The 20,827-nt window shown below is 33.9% G+C and overlaps 1 protein-coding gene across 25 annotated transcripts in view; it reads right to left on the bottom strand.

The window, feature by feature from the left end:
- Window positions 1-540: 540 nt before the first annotated feature.
- The window catches only part of LOC123499414 (intersectin-2-like), a 75,249-nt gene continuing 54,962 nt past the window's right edge, over window positions 541-20,827 (bottom strand). For 22 of the 25 annotated variants that reach the window (XM_045247391.1, XM_045247389.1, XM_045247409.1 and 19 more), the window contains 13 exons: window positions 15,753-15,910; window positions 15,242-15,348; window positions 14,950-15,022; window positions 14,675-14,745; window positions 13,596-13,731; window positions 13,409-13,492; window positions 12,038-12,193; window positions 10,762-10,905; window positions 10,134-10,332; window positions 6,736-6,816; window positions 5,202-5,276; window positions 4,616-4,786; window positions 541-4,490 (listed from right to left, as the gene is read on the bottom strand). In XM_045247391.1, the coding sequence (XP_045103326.1) occupies window positions 4,333-4,490; window positions 4,616-4,786; window positions 5,202-5,276; window positions 6,736-6,816; window positions 10,134-10,332; window positions 10,762-10,905; window positions 12,038-12,193; window positions 13,409-13,492; window positions 13,596-13,731; window positions 14,675-14,745; window positions 14,950-15,022; window positions 15,242-15,348; window positions 15,753-15,910 (1,613 nt within the window). In that variant the 3' untranslated portion in view covers window positions 541-4,332. The remainder of the gene's footprint in view (window positions 4,491-4,615; window positions 4,787-5,201; window positions 5,277-6,735; window positions 6,817-10,133; window positions 10,333-10,761; window positions 10,906-12,037; window positions 12,194-13,408; window positions 13,493-13,595; window positions 13,732-14,674; window positions 14,746-14,949; window positions 15,023-15,241; window positions 15,349-15,752; window positions 15,911-20,827) is intronic. The other 3 variants (XM_045247395.1, XM_045247412.1, XM_045247397.1) reach the window with 2 other exon arrangements.

Here is a 20,827-nt window from a genome sequence, read left to right as displayed (position 1 = left end):
GTGCAGTAATCACTATTAGTAGTAGTATCGGTATCGGTAGTAGTATTAGTATCGGCCCAATTAGGTGGTATCGGAATCGGCCAAAATTTTGGTATCGGTACATCTCTACTGTTGTCACTTGAAGCCTGTTGATTCATGAAGCAGATAACTTATCTAAAAAAAAAAAAAAAACTATATGGCATGTTAATATGACATTGAAGAAATAATAGGGAATAATGGTGTGCATACAAGCATACTAGTAATTGTAAACAAAGACATGCATTACGGTAAATTTTATAAAATATATACATGGGAAAGAAAATTATCTTGAACATGTATTACGCTACATTATTATGAAATACAATATATGCATGACAAAATTTACTATATATTGATATCAGATAACTGGCTAGTGATCCAATCTTCAAGGCAAGATCTTCTTTAGGTTTGTGTGATTTACTACAATATTTTTTTTTTCCTTAGAATGGTATTTTGCTATCTTATGTTATGTTAGTTATTCAAGGAAATAAGGTAGTGTTTCATTTAAATGATAACTTTGTACAAAGTAGATTGTCTTTATTCTTGTGCAACAAAATACATTGCCCAGTAATTGTAAAGTAACAGCAGGCCTCCTATGATAGTTTTTTTTTTATTCTTACACTAGCCATCAATATGGTTAGCCACACCTCATCACCAAGGTACTGATTGAATATGTAAGATACTACTCTCAAAAACATACCTGAAAAGTAACACTCGTCACCATAATTTATAGTTCATAGTCCAGTGTAGTCAACATTGTGCACCTGCCAGACAGTCTACAATATTGCATCATTTCAAGTCAACATACTTAAAAGATAAACAAAACAACTGACTACGCTGGGAAATGTATACAGATAATTTCTAGCATCGAACATTAATTAAAATGTAAAAAGCTTTTAAGACAGTAAAATAAAAGATATTTACAACCTACAGTCCTCAAGATAAAAAATAAAAAAAAGTTACAAAGAGGCTCACTCCCAAATAGAGAAAGTTGTCTGGTGAAGGGAGAAATATATAAAGGGAATGAACAGCAGCTAATAGCAGCTCTGTACTATCTGCTGATATGCTGTAAGCTCCTCTTTTTTTAAATAAGTAGATGTAAGAATGGCAATGGATCTTTTGTACTCATTTGATGACCACAAATGTTGAAGAAGGTGTGATCCTGGACAACTGCTGAAGAATGATGTTAGTTATCTTATATGCAGTGTACGTACACTGGGAATCTTGAGAGTGCGGTCAAAGATGGATAATGGTCATTATTCTGTGCAGCATAGGAATGGTTCTGTTACTCTGGTTATATAGTTAGTGTATGAAATGTGCAGTGCCTTACTTAGCCATAGAAGTGAAGTGAAAAAGACTCTCCAAGTGAATGCATCACTGAAGTAACAATGAGGTGACCATTTGATGACAAATGATAACAATGACTAGAAAAGCATGCTAAATGCTTGACAGTGAAATATGCACTGCCAATGTATACTCAGACATTACAGGAGAGAAGAAAATCTGGAAGAGGAGCCTAAAAAATAGAGTACTACTTGTCAAAGATGCTTCAAATAACCAGTTCTTCACCAGCCAGCCACATCATTTTCAGATGACTTACAATGGTCAATGTACTGCAAACATGATGCTTGGTATTTAAAACACACTATGAAGTTTCACTAATTGATGATAATAATGATAATAATAATAATGAAATAACAATAAATTATTTAATTAAAATAAGTTAGTACCTTTATTTGAAAATAAATTATTTGCAACTTCAAAATAAATTATGAGTATATGGATTTCAATTCAAATAATGAATGCACCAAACACTTACACTCCTAACAGACAAAAACTTTATGGGTCACATTACGTATACTGAAATGCTGCTTGCCTTGCATATCATCTAAACAACACTATCAAGGCTGAATTCATCATCCATATGTATTAAGTTTAATGGCGTGGTGTTCAACAAAATTCATCTTTTTCTTCTAATTGGGAGATTTAGGCAACAAAAATACAACACTGTTACCAATGGCATGTTGATTTCTTGTTTGTTGCTCACAGGTGTGGAGCCTTGGGCAAGTAAGGAGATGCAGGACCGGCAAAACTTATCACTAATATATTATGGTATTAAGGAGACTTAGAATTTACATACCTCATACATGTTGATATGCTTATTGTGCGGCTTAAACTACGTTATTAACTTAAAATTATAAAGAATTAACACTACATGTAATGATATGTTTGTGATGCATCTTTCAGCTATGACTGCAAAACCATAGCATGAAAAACATGAAGAATATGCTCCATTTAAGACTTCCTTGACACATCAGGATGCAAGTTAAGTATTGTTTACTTGTAACTTAATCAATAGATGAGATTGCATATGTCTTGAATTTGTACTGCCGTGACATACTAACAGTAGTACAGGCAAATGAGAAGGAAGTGTGAAATGACCCATTCACTATTACAGTTTTTCTTTCTGAGCTATAGTTTACAAACATCTCAAACTGCAACATCTTTATTAAGTAACAAACACTGGTTATTTTATGAAAATATGCTGTGTTACCAGATAACATGTCAGTGCAGCAACCTGTCAACTAACTTACGTACCAAGGAAGGGACATCTGATTCCTTCAGCATCAAAGACTTTGGTGATCACCCAAAATGGTTTCTGAATCTATTATGTGCAGTACTATCTTACATCTATTAGAATTATAAATACATGTTTTCTTTTCTTTTTCCCCATGAAAATAATATAACAAAGAATTAAGAAAAGAAAGAAATACAGGGCAGTTGTAAGAAAGAGGATGAGTAGATGAATTAGACTGTAGATAAGGGAAGAATGAAAAAGAGGGCAAGGCAGGCAGGGCTAATGGTCTCACTCTGCTATATTGACACAGCAGGAATATAGGTATAAATTTGGCAACCATTATCTGAGTGACCACCATTACCACTCATAAATGTGGAGACCAAGTACAGGAGACTTATAAAGCCGTGCTCCATATTCCTTTGATGACACACAATCACATATTACCATTGTTGCATATAACTTTGTTGTGTGATAAAGAAAAGATAAGAGCATATGAGGAAATGTTCCAAAAAATGTGCAGGAAGAGATTTAAATGCTTTTAGTAACAGGGTTAATAAAATTTTAAGAAAATAAAAAAAAAGAAAAACATACCCATATTATTTTACCAAAAACTAATATCATGTGGCAAGATTCTGTATCCAGATAAAGAATATTAGCCATTAGAGCAGGTACATCCTCTATGCCAGCAAGCAACACATTCATCAGACTGAACATGGTGCTGGATTGCCACACACACACCTCTCCTTGTTAAATGTTAAAGTACAATCAGAGAAAGTTATTTTGCAATGATACTTTAATATGTTGGACATATATAATGTCTCATTTAGGGTGCTCAGCTCTGTCTATGAAATTTGATATCAACTCACTTATCAAATACACATTTTATTATGCTCCACTACAATCAGTCACCACATGAACTAAATACCTGAGTGCGATAGAAAGGAACTTTGTGTGAAGTAGAACACACTTCTACTTCACTTATTGTTTACTTTCCTGTTGACTTTTAACCTTATAAATAGTATTATATTTCATTTGTACAATTTAAGATGAAAACATTAAGTATGTGCAACTTTTATAAAAAAAAAATAAATATGTATAATGGTAAGTTGCACCATTGGCATAATAGGAATGAAATGTTCCTTGTATGGAATGCCATGAATTGGCAAATGTTTTGTTTACAGTACTTGCATAATTCTGTGTTAAGGAAATCAAATCTGAAGTCAATAGATTCTTTTTACATCACATGATGAAATTATGATTACCAAACACTTGATTATTCACAGTATCATGCATATTATTGGGATTTTGTAATAAACAAGAAACCAATACAGTATGCATACTAAAAACAGCTGATGTACAAGAACACACTTTGGCCTAACCCTGGAAAACCAAGACTAACAAGACTCACATACTGTACAGGACACAGACACTTGGTAATACGTATGTCAATGAAAAATGTAATGTGTGTGTGTGTGTGTGTGTGTGTGTGTGTGTGTGTGTGTGTGTGTGTGTGTGAGAGAGAGAGAGAGAGAGAGAGAGAGAGAGAGAGAGAGAGAGAGAGAGAGAGAGAGAGAGAGAGAGAGAGAGAGAGAGAGAGAGAGAGAGAGAGAGAGAGAGAGAGAGAGAGAGAGAATAAGTAAAAATAAAAAATTTCAACAGAAGTGTACATTTGTGCACATAAGAACTTAGTGTTTTGTACATGTCAAACATTATTCACAAATCTAACATTACAACTGCTATGACTGATCAAAAAGTTGAAGAGAAATTTTTAAAATAACCTCACCCGCTTTTGCTTCTTGCAGGGCAAGTTTGTAGACTTGAGGCTGAGCACCGGGCTGGTGGCGCGTCTCCTCATGCACCTGGTGAATCTTGATCTCTGTTCGGCCAAGAAATTCTGAAAACAAGTTTTAAAAGATACTCAGCAAGACATTAGTACTGTTTTGAAGTGTTCGAGATTCCTGACATACATAATGCTTTTTGCTACAAATCTACTCTATAATATTGTTATGGAAGACTCACCATTTGGTTTGAAGTAACCTTTCTCATAGACTGTGATGCACAAGACATCCTCTGACAGAGACTTAACAAGGAACTGCATGGTGGAGTCCCACTTTGGGTGAGGTGACATTGCAATGCTTGTCCGCTGAACCTGAGAACCCAGGCTAACCTCACAGAATGACTGCAGAGTACCTGGTTAACAACATTCATATAAGTTCCCTTCCTTCATTTAGAGCTGCAATTAATAGTATACTTTTATTGACTGCAAAGTACATGATAATATGTAATCTATATTTCAGTAATAAGTCATGCATGAATTTAACATTTTTGGTTTTTTATATCAGAGCAATTTTTCTCAGGGTTTAATTCAATGACAATTTCAAATTAATATTTTGCAATAAGAATAATGAGCAGGGATGCAAAAAAACATTCTATTAACTATTTAGAGTCAATGGCTAAGATGACATGTATTTACAAAATATACAATGTCTAAAACAAGGGAGGTTAGTAATGTGTGGTGGACAAATGCAACATGACTTCTCCGGCTGAAGAAAGTTCTCATCTGATACATGTATGGTTGAGAACCTCCCTCTGTCACTCATGGTACCTTTGCCCCAGGAATCAAGCTTAGCTCCACTGAGTATGTGCATGCGCAGTGCTCCCTGAGGCCGTCTCTCTCGAACTATGGGATAACATGCAGGTTAGTATGGTGATGGGAGCTACAGACTGTATAGAAGGCATGCCATTCAAGATTAGTGGAACAGAATTTCCCTAAATAAACAAGATTACTGTGAGAGGAGAAATTTCTTGACAAAAGTGTTACACTAAGGTACAAAACAAGAATATACCGTGATGGATAACCTTTGAATAATTCAATACATGCGTGCATTCATTATACTTGTTTCCCAGAAGGTATGCAAAGAAAAATTAAAATGTCAAGATTAAGATGCTACATATACCTAACCCTCAAATTCCCAGCCCTCTATATCCCAGAATTTTGTTTAACTGGAGTGCTAGCAGCTCACACACAGCAGCTGTGCTCATTTTACTGTTATTTCTAGAGGAGTGGAATCATACAATTGATCACACTATGAAGAATACATGTCCACTGAAAGACATTATGGCTGATCATGTTATGCATATGGATCATTCATTGTCTAGGTGAACATAACAAAATAAGAAAAAAGAAGATTACAGAGAAATTGTTAGAAATCATTATGCCATGGTCACTCTCAAGATGCTCCTGAAAGATAGAACAGCACTGTACAGGTACAGTACTCTGAAAACACTGAAGATCGCTAAAGACTCATTAGTCACTCATTAAGAAAGAACATTTTTTTTTCATACATCAAACAGAATTAATAAATCCATACACAATTTGACTATTTTTATCTATCTATCCATTTATTTATTAATTTACTTATTCTTTAATTTATCAATTAATTTATCAACTTTTAAGAGGGATACAGCTCTGTGATGAAAAAATATATCAGAGAAATGAGCTTCTACCTGTGGCTCAAAATCCATGTGAAAAATTAAGATAATTTATGTTTTATAAAAGCAGAGCCCTGGGAATCATTGTTAAGAAAGTGCTCAAACAATAACAATCCTCCTTTATGAAGCAAAAGCAAGAAAGAACTGTTGTCACCACTATCAGGAAGCTGGTGAGGCACTCTGCCTTTATGAAAAAGGAGCAGGAATAGCACAGTTGATATTGTATTTATTCTTTCAGTGACTACTTACAATGAATCAAAGAGTGAGGGCAATTTATGAATACCATTTTATCTATATACTGCACAAGTAAGTAATCTTTAATTTTGTATAGTTTGTACAAGTAATACCCGGAAGTATGACAAAACATTCAAGCATTATAATAAAGAAATGGAAAAATAGCATTGCATGGAAGATATTAGTATCACAGCAGAAAGCAAGACAATCTACAGGACATCTATGGTGAATCCTCTGCATTATGGTATCGCACTAACGAACAATCATGCATACATCTTAGCTAAATGTATAGCAATTAGTGTCAGCACCTCTCCCTGCTCTAGTGCTCATCCTGCTGACACATTCTAGCCCTCTGGATCACTACATGAGGGAAGCAGGGGCATGCTGGTAGACACAACATTACAACTTCTTACCCTCACAATGTTTTTCACTCAGGGAGACTCCTGCCATGACGGTGACTAACACTCGGCCCATTATGTTCCTGTCTTTCTCTTCTTAAAATATACAAGCAAGAACATTGATTTAATAAGGGAAGCAGCTCTTTAGTGACACAATCATCACATACACACCACAGTTTCACATCAGCACAGAAGAGAGAGAGAGAGAGAGAGAGAGAGAGAGAGAGAGAGAGAGAGAGAGAGAGAGAGAGATTGAATGCTAACAAAGAAATAAGAAGAGGAGAAGGAAGGAGAAGTACTGTGCATATCTCAGTGTGCCAAGTCATCAGTGAAGATCCTGCCACTCAGCTATTTGATAGTTTTGGTGGTATGAGTGTGGCTGTTTAAGCATGTGTGTTCTTGGGTCTAATGTCAGATAACAGTACACTTTAAACAAAGTGCTCTCTCTCTCTCTCTCTCTCTCTCTCTCTCTCTCTCTCTCTCTCTCTCTCTCTCTCTCTTTACCAAGAATTTTATTACAGCTTATCCTGTGAAATATATGCATTTATCCTTATACCTCTAAAGTTCCATTCAATAAATGTAGGGTTTCTAAAAGAATCAAGCAACTCTATTAAAGCCACTAACACAACAGGGAAGCTATAATTTCTTCTCAGCAATACTGATCATGTGATCAGTTATGTATCTACTGATGCATATATGTATTTTATACAGGAAAAAAGCTAACTGGTACCCATGGAACACTTGCAAGTAAATGCCTATACCAGCAAGATGACAAAACATTATTCATAAAAGAAAATATTTCTATGGTGAGCTGGTTCAGAGTGCTTCTGTCTTCTGCAGCACTCTCTCCCTATCTCAGCTAAACACACAGGATTTATTTTGGCCATCTAAAGAATACATGGTTCAACTCCAGCCCACTCTTATATGAATTATTATTTCTTGAAATTAACAGACCAGTAACTTAGGTGCATGCAAATACCTCAAGCAATGCCATATATATATATATATATATATATATATATATATATATATATATATATATATATATATATATATATATATATATATATATATATATATATATATATATATATATATATATATATATATATATATATATATATAATTATTTTCTGTATAGTTTTTACTGGAATTAACTTCAGTACAGTACATGCAAGTAAGCAAATAGAAATGTGTCTCCTGGTAGTAATGACACTCCCAGGGAGACATGTGGGTAGTGGAAGGCTGAAAGTTTGTTGTTCTTTTCATCAAGTCTTCTCTACCTTTCCTTTACTTTCAGTGACAAAAAATCCTTCCATTTTCTATCTACTAATCGTAACATTGTTACTGGTCCAATTTCTTGTAGCATCTCCTTTCCCACATTTTATACAATATTCCCCATGGAAATGCAAGTACAAAGGTAATGCAATGTTTCTCCTTCCTTTCTTTCTGTATTATTATTATTATTATTATTATTATTATTATTATTATTATTAATTTCAACCTGATGTGCTCTTGTACATAATTGTGTAGTTTTTTAATACATTAGTGAACCAGTGAGTTCTATGGGTTTTGCCTCCTGTGCTCCTAGTATTCATAAAACTAATCACTATCAACCCTATTTGTATTTTAACAGACACCCTAACACTAGGCAGAACAAGAACATGAGAAAACTACTTAAGGAGGAATTAATGTAAAAAGGCTTAAAGACAACTAATTTTTTTGTAATGTGGCTGGAAGACCACAATTAATAATATCCCGACTTCTTTGTGATACACAACAGTAAAAGATCAAAGAATAATGGTATCAATGAAATCAAGTAAAAAATGTCAAGATATGTAGGCAATGAGAAGGCTTGTCAGTTGAATTAATGCTCAGCAAATATATATTCCCATTTTTTTTTTTCTTTCATGTAAGGAACTCAGTGGCCAGGGGCAAATACTTAAAGCTATTGGCTGGCAGATGTTTTGTTTTGAGAGATTATGAAGAGTCACTATAGTACCAATCCTTAACATGCAAAAATAAAACACATCTTATTGCTGCACTGAAAACATGCAAGCACATGAATGAATATGCTAATAATGAGAAGAAAAAAAAATAAAAAAGAATATTACAAGGATAAAATAGAGGATAAATAAATGTGTATTAATCTATGTGATTTCTTTTTAGCAAGGAACTTACAGAACAATGCAAACTGAACGAGAGGCTTTTCCTATGATTTATGATCTGCTTTAGAGATAAAACACACGCTCACCCTTTGTTCTTTCTCCACCATTTGGCATCACTGAAGAGATTCACACAATATCATTTTAGAGATCTATTTTCGAGGTAAAGTGAAACATAAGCCATATGCTTATGCTCAAGAATGCACAATTGTACTGCTTATAATAAGAACCTCACATTGGAATAATAATAAAAAAAGGCAAAGAGCATTACCTATAGTTTCAACTACTACTCTAGAAGTCCAGCCATATGCAAGGAAATTAAAAGAAAGCCATCTATAAAGGTCTGTGTTATGCCTGATATATATATATATATATATATATATATATATATATATATATATATATATATATATATATATATATATATATATATATATATATATACACACACACACACACACACACACACACACACACACACACACACACACACACACACTTTTACTGGAAACTGGAGCTGTAAACAGTAGAGTTGGGTGTACAATGTGAGATATATGTAATGGTTCAAACTAATGTGCCATACACAGATGAAGAGTCAGACATCCCCCGCCTCATTTCTCATGATTTTACTTCTAAGTAAAAAAGAAAAATTAAACTGAATTATTAATGGGATGAATGCAGTGAGACAAACAAGAAGTGGGCAACAAGATGTGTTATTTCCTGTCAATTTAACTTCACTTAATGAACCAATTTCTTATTTAGCTGTGTTGATTGGTGAGTGATTGTTTTCACAAAGTTATTATAGTGACATGAAAACAAAATCTAAGTAGTTTTCATGAACAGGTATCGATGAGCTGAGTAATCAACATCAATAGGAGTACTGATATGCAGCAATGGAAAATACACAATGATGAAGCACCATGCAGCACCTAACATCTGCATCTTAGCTGCTGGAGGTGCTTGGTGTATGTGTATGTAGATTAGTATGCCATGTGTTCTCCAATACTGTATTTACTGATTACAAAGCCTTTTCTTATCATTTAGTACTTTTTTTCTATGCTAGAAAAAGTTTTCTCCCTATTGAAACAATATTATTACACTGAAAACTGATTTGAAACAACTATTGGAATATATCATTCAATATATTAATGTCCTATTTTATATAAGATATACAAGAGACATATAATATATGAGTGGAAAAATGCTTAATGAAGGAAGTAAATGAAAAAGATGACATCAGATACTTACTGGACTGCTGTCGATGAAGGAGAGACCTTTCTGTGTCACTAATGTGCTTCTTGGCAATAGCAATTTTCTTAAGCCAGTTGTTTCTTTCATGAGTGGTTGGCGCTGCTACAGCAATGTCACCACATGCTGGACTAACAAGGGTGAAGCAAGTCTCTGAGTCTTTGTCTCCCTCCACTCTCAGGTCAGTCAAGAACATAGGCTGTAAAGAATTGCATGATTAGACTGCACAAACAATTATATAGGTACAGTCAGCTCCCTAATTGATGAAGCAGCCTTTATTTATAGCTAGAGCAAAATGTCAACTCAGGGAATTTTAATAAGATAAATATTAACTTCTCAATGTGTTACACAGATTTCAAGGAGGTGGAGGAGGAGGGGGAGGAGAAACTTATAATGAAAAGCATGAACACTAGTTACAGTTTTTCTCATCTGAAAATTGTGACAAATTTAAAAATTTGCCAAAAATTTTATAAGTCCTACATGAAAAAGGAAAAGTTTGTTGTGAAAAGCATGAAAATCTTGTTGCAGTTTTCCTTTTCTGAAAATGTTAAAATTTTTCAAAATTTTCCCTACTTTGGTTTGTGTGTGTGTGTGTCCATCCTGCTATGGCATTACATGGCAGACTAACCTTGCGATACATGGCACACGTGGTGGAGGTGAGCGCTCTCTCCAATGTTGCTAGAGTTGTGCATGAAGACACTGACTTACTTGGAGTTGTCAGCAAAAGGAAGTCACTAAGGAGGAATGCTACAAGCTCACGTTTACTTTTGACCTGTGGAAAGAGAAAATTTACATCTAGAATTGTAGTAATGTATATGTTATACTCAGTATTCAAAATGGTCATAACAATAGAGTATCAACTTTTCACACAAAAAAATAGAATAGTTTCATTATTCCTTCCTTTCTGGAGAAGCATTCACTGAAATCTCCCAATCCATCATTCTATGACAACTTCATCTCCAAGTATACATTGTTTTTCATCTCCGATTACAAAAAGGATTTCATCCAAAAGAAAGATTCTCAAACAACTACCAGCTCACAATCCTCTGTCTGCTTGACTACAAGTACTATTTCCAAACTGATTCTGTAAATGGTGGCGTAGTGGATAAGATGGTGAGCGTGGAATTGGGCAGACATCCACACATAGGTTCAAATCCCACCAAGTACGGCCTTGAAACTTTGCCATTTGTCGAGTGGTTTAAAGTTACCTACATGTCACCATGATACCCAGGTTCTAAGTGGTTACACCAAAGATGCACTTGGGTGGTGATATGGCCCTTAATATGGGTACAATAAGTAAAATGGCCTGCGCCACTAATGAGTGGAAGCTTAACAGTGCTTCCATACTCTTCAAGTTACTTACAGGCACTATAGGCCAGGATATAAAAAATAAAAAATAATAATAATAATAGTAATAAAAAATAAATAAATAAATTAATTAATCAATTAAAAAAAGAGCTGACAAGAAATGGCATTTGCTTAAATCATCCCTCTCACACCAACAGTCATTGGGAGAGGATCTTTTTCAATGGTTTACTCTATGTAGTCATAACATATGGTGAGTGAAGTCAAACCATGTCCATAAAAAAAAGACTTTGAAAATAGCATTGCTGGTATCATCAAACTCTAATTCCAGGCATGAATTTGCAGGAAAGCTATATGCCCATGCTATCTGATGATGATAATTATGATGGATGCTACAAAAAGCAATTCAGTAATGATATTTGGACTCTCTTAACTAAACTGTGGTTCATTCTCTCTGTTAGGATTCCACAAAAAATCTTTGCTATTCAACTATACATTGGTAAATCCTCAACAGCTACAATAAATCTTAAGACAAGGACAATGTTATACTTGAGTTGAGCTTCTCTTTGTCATGTCTTATCAATGAATAATGCATATACCTTGTGAAGAGTGCCTGTATGCAGGAGCTTCCTTGGACCCAGAGTGTTGGTGAGGGAATTAAAGACAAGGCGTTCCTGCAAACCCTCACAGGTCACACACCTCTGCATCCACTCCAACTTGTCTGTGTTCTCCCTCTGACTCACAGCTTCATTTACCTTCAGAATACATTTCATCTAGATGAGTAATGGCTACATAAAGTGAATTTGTAACTATGAAACCCAGAAAAATGAAATTCAATTAAAAAGCCATTGAAAACTGATAGATTAGTGGAAAGTCAGCTGGGATAATTGAGTTTATATGTACTGAAACTGACAAAGGAAGCAGAGTGAATATAAAGAAAAGAGAAATGCTAGAAATGGATAGCCAATTAGTGGCAAGATGCTGCTTGACTCTATCAAGTACAAACATGACACCAAACAGAGTGAATATACTTGGTTATCAGGATGTTTACTCATTCTATTCATTCCAGTGACTGAATTTGTGTGGGACATTGTCATGCAAGCATTTTTCTAATATCTAAAAACAAAATATTGAAAATTTATATTGCAGATCTGTGGTACATGAATTCTCCTGCCAGAGCCTCCTTTACTGTTACACTAGTGTCCTTGTACTGTGCCTTTGCCACACACACCACATGACCCAATGCTATCACTTCCTACATCTCTATCAGTTGGTGTAGTGGCATTCTTTCATTCACTAAACTCTGCAGATTCTTCACATACCAAACATTTAATTTTATCAATTCAATGCAGTCATTGATGATGCAATACCAAATTCTTTCAATCAGTGAATCACAATATTGTTTCTCAAGTTTTGATTACCAGTTAAGCAATAAGAATAATACAATAAAATAAATTATGAGACCTAAATAATTAATTAGTAAAGAACTGGTATCTATATTGTATTTTTAAAAAGTGTAGTACTTACCATAAACTGGCATCAAACCATATTTTGAAAATATATATACTTTTTCTAATACCTGAGATCACACACTGAATGTTCTCATTATTTAAAAGAAACTATAGTTTGTATATTCTAAACCAACCACTGGGTCTCGGTATTACGAAGTGGAAAATTGGGTTATTGTTCACATATTGCAACTTATTAATGACATATAATTATTCTATATGTATAATATGTACTTATTTTCTGTTGATCTACACAATTATCTCAAGGAGACACTACTATTTTCCTCAAGATATGACAACAGGCATTTTTGTCCCAGAACGAGACTCAGTGGCCAGTTTAGAACAGACAGACCATAGAGTGCCTGCAAATTATACAGCTCCCAGAGTTTTATTATAATTTTTTTCTTTTGGTTAAAAATCTGAAAATGAAAAATGAAGATATCATAGCCAGAGACAACTCACTTGTGCACAAAGCGTCTCTGATGCTGAGAGTGCCTCTTGGGTGTTGTAACAGTCTGGGTGACCCTCGGGAGTATATTTTAACAGCTTGAAAATAAGAAAAAAAAAAATTTAATTGAATACTAAATACAAAAAAGTCTGAGCTATATATAATCACACATATACAAATGAACAAATCTTGACTTATTACCTGCTTGATAAGCAGTGGATATCTGGTTATCCTCTGCATAGGCTTGAGCAAGAAAGAAGTGAGGGTGTGACCTTGGATAAGTGGATGCTCTTGACACTGCCTCACTAAGTCAGCCCACGGACCACCTGCCCGACACCTTCCCACAAGTCAGGATTATTTCAAATGTATTTCATAGTTTACTAAGATTTTAAATCAAGGCACTTATAGTAGTAGACAAGGTAAGGTAAGGAGAGCTAGAGAGAGAGAGAGAGAGAGAGAGAGAGAGAGAGAGAGAGAGAGAGAGAGAGAGAGAGAGAGAGAGAGAGAGAGAGAGAGAGAGAGAGAGAGAGAGAGAGAGAGAGAGTAAAACTACTCTGCAATTAAGAAATAAATGTATCAGACAATAACAGGCAGAAGAATGAGCATGCATCACTTTAGCTTTTCATCACAGTGTGCCCTGTCTATTGAACCCAGTGATATACAAAGACTGAAAAACAAACCAGATGACTCAACTTTAATGTGGAAGTGACTAACCAAAATCTGCTAAATGACCTACATTTATTACATACAATACTTCAAAGATAATCACAGTACTCATAAATACTGTACCTGTATGAAAAGATATGCAAAAGCTACGAGTCAAAACACTAACTACAAAACACATAAATATTGATCAGTGTCACACAGTTATACTATATGTATGTTAAAAATATTTTTTCTACCTTTGTTTGTTTGCCCCATTGGTGAGCCACAGACTATTTCTGGTTTCTTGGAGATACCACACATATACACACTCACTCACACTAACATTACACACACAGGGAAGGTGAATTCCTAGATTACTACTTGTAACTAAAACAGCAAAGGTCACAACTCTTCAGTTCACATCTCATACCTTTTCACTGCAGAATGAACATGAGCCACAGTGAGATGAAAGAATAACCTACCTCATCTTTGCCCAGCCCAAGATCCAAACCCTTGACCTCTTGGTTGTAAGTCAAATGCACTAGTCACTGAACTACTGAACCACTAAACCAGTAAACTGAAAAATGTTGATTTCTCATCTAACTGCAAGATTAATGACTCAATATTGTGCTTACTTTTCTCCAAGTAGAGTGGCACCATGCAATTGGAGGCTGCAGAACCTGAGGTAAGGCTTCAGTTGGCTAATCTAAAAAGAAAATATACTAATAACAATCTCAACAGTTCAAAATTACACCAAGTTTAAATCATCAGGATGAAAAAAAGAGGAAAATTTGGATCTTTAGATATGATTATCACTTTTTTTACATGTTTGTGAGTTTTACAAATACTAAAGAGTATCCAATGTCATTTCTTTTTTTTTTCTGATTAAAAACATGGAGTGAATTTTTACCTGCTGACATAACACATCACCAATCATTGTGATGACTCCTCCACTGCTGTTCATGCACCGCACTTTTAGCGCTCTGAAACAAAATGTACATTTACATTAGCATTTTCCTAGTATTCTTAAAGTGAGTTGTTTAATTTTGTTCTTCCTTCTTATGAGCATTCATCTAAATTTTCTATCCTTTATGACAAACATTTTGAATCAACTCTTACTGAATTTAAGGCACCATTTACCTGTCTTTCAGCAATTGCATGAATAGAAGAAAACACTTGCAAAAGAGGAATTAAATACTTACTTGTTGAAGTATGAGTTGGCTAAGATCAATTCATCCCAGTTAACAAATAATGAATCCAGTTCTTTCTCATTTACAATGCCTGAAGAACGCATGGTTCTGATGAACACCTGAAAATAAGATCAATACTGTGCTGAGTGCTAATAATCTGCCAGATATAAAGAAAAAAAAATATATGCATGGAGGAACTACATACTTATAAACAATGGTAGGTAGTATAGCAATTCTAGGGGGAGCACTGAACACAACTACCACACTGTTGGCAACCTATAAAGTGCATTCAAGAGGTCCTGATAAATGTCCTGGTTATAATACATAGTTCACTTTCCTTTCAGCTGGTAACACTAGTACCTTTCCTACCCCCTATCCCTGAAGTTCTCAGCTTCAACCTGAGCATTTTTCTACCACATTAATATATTATGAACTTAAATTTCTCATCAAATTTCTAAAGCCTACAAGAAAAAAATAGTCATTGCTGTGTGAATGCAAACACAGAACACTGAACCTAACTGACCTCCTCCACCAGCAGCAACTCTCGAAGGTAGGCTGCCTCTGTTTGCAGAATCTCTTGGATGACACTCTGCCGCTGCTGCTCCACTGGGGACGACATGGACACATGCCAACTGGACCTGGTAGATCCATGTCCTTGACCCTGACTCCTATAATCTGTATCTGTAAGATATTTTAGTGTAAACTAGAATAATCTATTAAGGTCATTTATATAAATATCATGAAATTTAGCAAATAAAAAACACAGGGGAAGCTGCAAGAAGCCCGTAGGCATACACATGGTAGTCCCTGAACTGAATATTTCTGTGTAAATTGCACATCTCTAGCATCCAGTATATCACACTGACTCTAGAAACTACAGACTCAAAATAACATATTAAACAAAAACTTTAAGAGCAAATAAAAAGAAACAGAAGCTGCAGGTAGGTTGTTTATATTGATTAAAAAGTACATCAATATATTCTGTAATTTTACAGAATATATGTATATATATATATATATATATATATATATATATATATATATATATATATATATATATATATATATATATATATATATATATATATATATATATAAGCTATGTACTTCTGCAGTAAACATGCTTGATATATGATGAAAGAATGGGTATCGAAAGTGGCAATTTGAATTGTGAAGTGTTTGCACTAAGTAAATGACACACATATACATACACTCGCACGTGCGCACACACACACACACACACACACACACACACACACACACACACACACACACACACTTTTCCTTCTTTTAAAGAAATAATCTTTACAGATGGTAACACACAGTACTGTACATATCTAACTATTAAATTTTCTTCAGTAAGGCAAAACAAAGATTTGATGCCATGATATTTTTTTTCATGCACTGTAGAGTAAGAAGCATGTCACAGCTAATTTCACAAATCACATGCTACACACTGCTCAGGTTTACAGCAAGTCAGTTGCTCCTTAACCAGAAGCCACTATACAGTTAATACAAATTAGTCAATTCACTACACTGCAGGTACTCCACTACTTTGAGTAGTATTCATAAATACAGATTATTCCTATAAAATAAATCATTTAAAATTTGGCTCTTGAAATTTTAGGTAAAACAAAACTGCCATGGATTGGCAAAGAAAAGCAGTGGTACTGTAGTAGACAATGACATGACAACAAAGGGTGTGATCTTTGATATCTGAAGGTTTCACTATCTGTGTATATTGAATATGCAGTAACTATGTATTCATCAAACATTTCATCACTGTTAATGCAGTTCCTGTGTGCAGTGGTAATAATACCATTTGATACCCAATATTATTATTTGCATATTTAGATGGCATTAATTTGATGACACATTCTAGCAGCAGCAGTAGTGGCAGCAAAGAATTGGAGAACTTCTGTTGGTTTCCATGACACAGTGTAGAAATTACAATACTACTCCAAAAAATTCAGCACTTCACAATTACACACTTTGGCTTACATTAAATAAATACCTAATATTCTTTTTAATTTGTGATTAAATCTGTGATGTTAGCCATGCATGTGCAGCTTCACACACACACACACACACACACACACACACACGCACACAGACACAAACACACACACACACACACACACACAAACACACACACACACACACACACACACACACACCTGTACATAAATGCAAATGTTGTACACCTAAATAGAACATGTTATCTTTCAAAGAACAGCTTGGTTTGCTCTACAAATTCATTTTACAATGAAACTAATAAAGGCGTATTCAAAATAATAAAGCTATTTACATTCAACCTCAACATGAAGAATATCATCCTACGTTCACTAACTTATCATAAGAAATTTTTGTTAAAAAGATAAAAAAAAACAATAATGATAATAAAAATAATAATAACAACAGTAATAATGATAATAATAATAATAATAATAATAATAATAATAATAATAATAATAATAATAATAATAATAATAATAAATCTAGATACGATTACAGACGCTGGAATATAATATGCATTTATCATTTTGTATGAAAAAAAAACTTGATATTTATAGTAGATAATAGTTGCATAACTGCAGATAAGCATTTATCAGAAGTTAAAATGATCAATCCATCTTTATGTTCATTTACCAAAGTAAAGAAAAAAACTATTATTGCATATCAAGCATGCTGATATTAGAAGCATAGTAAAGAGGAATTAAAAGGTAAGTTTGCCCTCCATAATTCTGATAAGCCTTGTTACAATTAATGAGAGTGTTTACACTAAGAAAATTCTCATGAGACAATTTGAAATTATCATCTTAATTTCCTCTTTCACTATACCCTTAGCCTGTGTTAAATGATGACTATGCGTTACATGAATAAAAATATAAAAAAACAGCATGCACTACCACGTAAAGCTGTGCCAAAATTAAAAGGAAAAAAGTAAACAAATAAATAAAATTAATAAATAAAGTACTGCCAAAGTTCACACCATCTAGTTAATGAATGTGAGCAACACGAGTGGGAACAAACATAAACGTAACATGTTAGCACAGCGGCACTACAGCGCATCACAAGGCAATGTCAACTACAATCACAGTAAAGCTGCATAAGCAATGAGGAAAGGATTAAGAGTATGGATGGAAGCAACTCACCTGAGAAACAAAGTGTCAGCAACCAACTTGGGAATGTGAACTTCTTTATATAAGATTCATGATTAAATGTCATAAACAATGTCAGATATTCTACTTATGAGCAAATGATACTATATACTCTTTCCAATTGAGGCAACAGTAGGTCAAAATCATTCCACACTTTCCATTATGTCTAATAGTAGACACAGCTCATTATTATACATTTCATTGCTAAAATGTACCATAAAATAGAAAACTCTCCCCTCATATAGTGACAGTAAATCATGATTAATTTCTACAAGTTTCCCAGTACTGTATACCAGTACATCTGAAATGAAGATCATACTATTACTAATTAATCAGCATCCCAATACATCAGCGAATCTTGCAGCATGTGTTTCATTGTTTTCTCACTATACTATACAGAAACTTTCACAATGAAATTCAATCTCATTCTTCACCTTTTCATGATATAATCTCAGTGTGCGTATATATATATATATATATATATATATATATATATATATATATATATATATATATATATATATATATATATATATATATATATATATATATATAGATAGATAGATAGATAGATAGATAGATAGATAGATAGATAGATAGATAGATAGATAGATAGATACACAGATAGATAGATACACACACACACACACACACACACACACACACACACACACACACACACACACACACAATTAACTATTTTTGAGTTAGCTATTAATTCAAAATATTGCTTGTTTTAAAACTATTATTTTTGCACTAGCAATCCACCACTTTGTATTCTAAAATTATTTATAATCACAGAGGAGAAGTATATATACATTTTTGTTCTATTTGGACAGATTTAATCATGGTTCAAACATCTTAAGTACAGACACTGTTGCTCCATAACAAATATTTTACTAAACAAAGATCTTCAAAGGAAAAACAAATCAATCCTGGCTTCCTCTGAACTGTAATACATCAATGCATGAGGACACACACTACTTGAGCATTGATTCCCAAGGCCAGTGTGACACTCCTGAGGCTGTCATGCATGACCACTGAGGAAGAATGAGTTAAATGCTTTGGTATATGCAAACTTATGCACATTAATACAGTGAATGCACTGTACTTACATATGTATGTAATGATACGACTGTCCAGTAATACTGAAATGCAGTTTGTTTAGAATACATGCTTAACAGTGACTCTACACACATTCATTTCAAATATTCAAGGAAAAAGCATTTTCTAACCATTATTATGAATTCACATTTTTTAATACAAACTACAGCAGTAATCAGAGCCTTTTTAACAGTTACTACCATCCTGGACCTATGAATGGTAAGGTGGGAAACTTGGACATGAAATAGCTAAATATGTGAGGAAAAAGGAAAATGCTTTAAGAAATTTTGTTCCTTACAGCATGAACCACATACCACAGTTCAGTATTCCATCTAAACAATCTGTTTTCATGTTATTACTATTTATCAGCACATACATATTTATTTTTCTAATCTAGTGTTTGCCTAAGAGAAAGCATTAATATTACATAGCCTCTATCATATAATTTCTGTTTCAGCTGCTGAGATTCCAATGAGATTCAAGCAATGACTTTAATGAGTGAAGACAAGGAGCACCTAGCCCAGTGCAGCTCAACAACACAGCCCTGACCACCTAGCAAGATAGCCCAAAATGCAGCAATGATATATGGCTTCTTTACCATAATCTTTCCTAGTTTAGTTATAAAAACATATGTATGTAAGTAGGAGTGGTGTCCTGTACTCATGTTTATTTATTTTTTTTTTTTTTCAATACTTTACACTAACCCAGCTTTCAAAGACAACAACAATTTCTATGATATTACAACATTAATTTTTTTTCAAGACAGACAAGGGAATGAAATAATAGCTCTTGTGAACCATTTCCTCGCCAACAAAAAACTAACTTTCCAATCTCAAAAACTGAGAGAAAATATATTAAGAAAAATAAATAAAGTAAAAAAAATCACTAAGAAGATATTTTTGTGACCATGTCATTCTCTGTCTGACACTAGTTTAATACAACCCTTATGCTCAACTTTCACAATGCTACAGAGATAACTGACATGATGAAACTATAAAGTTTCTTTAGGTACTGCCTTAATATTCATACATTTGTATACAGTACCTATATATTGGGTAATATCATCATATTTACTCCACTGAATACTGCTACCTGTTGTAAGTTGCTTTGGAATGTGGAAATGTTGCACTGTGAACTCTGTATGTTCTTAATTAGGTGTAGGGAAGCATGATTTTATCCTGAAAATTATAATTCAATGCAAATAGACCCAGGTCATTCTTATTCATTAAAAATGTGTGATAAGTAAAACTGAATGTTGCAATTTTGTTTAATTTTCCTTCTTCCCTTTGTACCTAAGGAACAAGACAGTCAGCAGAGCAAAATTAATAGGTTC

The sequence above is a fragment of the Portunus trituberculatus genome, chromosome 49 (assembly GCF_017591435.1).
Source record: "Portunus trituberculatus isolate SZX2019 chromosome 49, ASM1759143v1, whole genome shotgun sequence".
Lineage (NCBI taxonomy): Eukaryota > Metazoa > Arthropoda > Malacostraca > Decapoda > Portunidae > Portunus > Portunus trituberculatus.
This window is presented reverse-complemented; position numbering and strand designations above follow the sequence as displayed.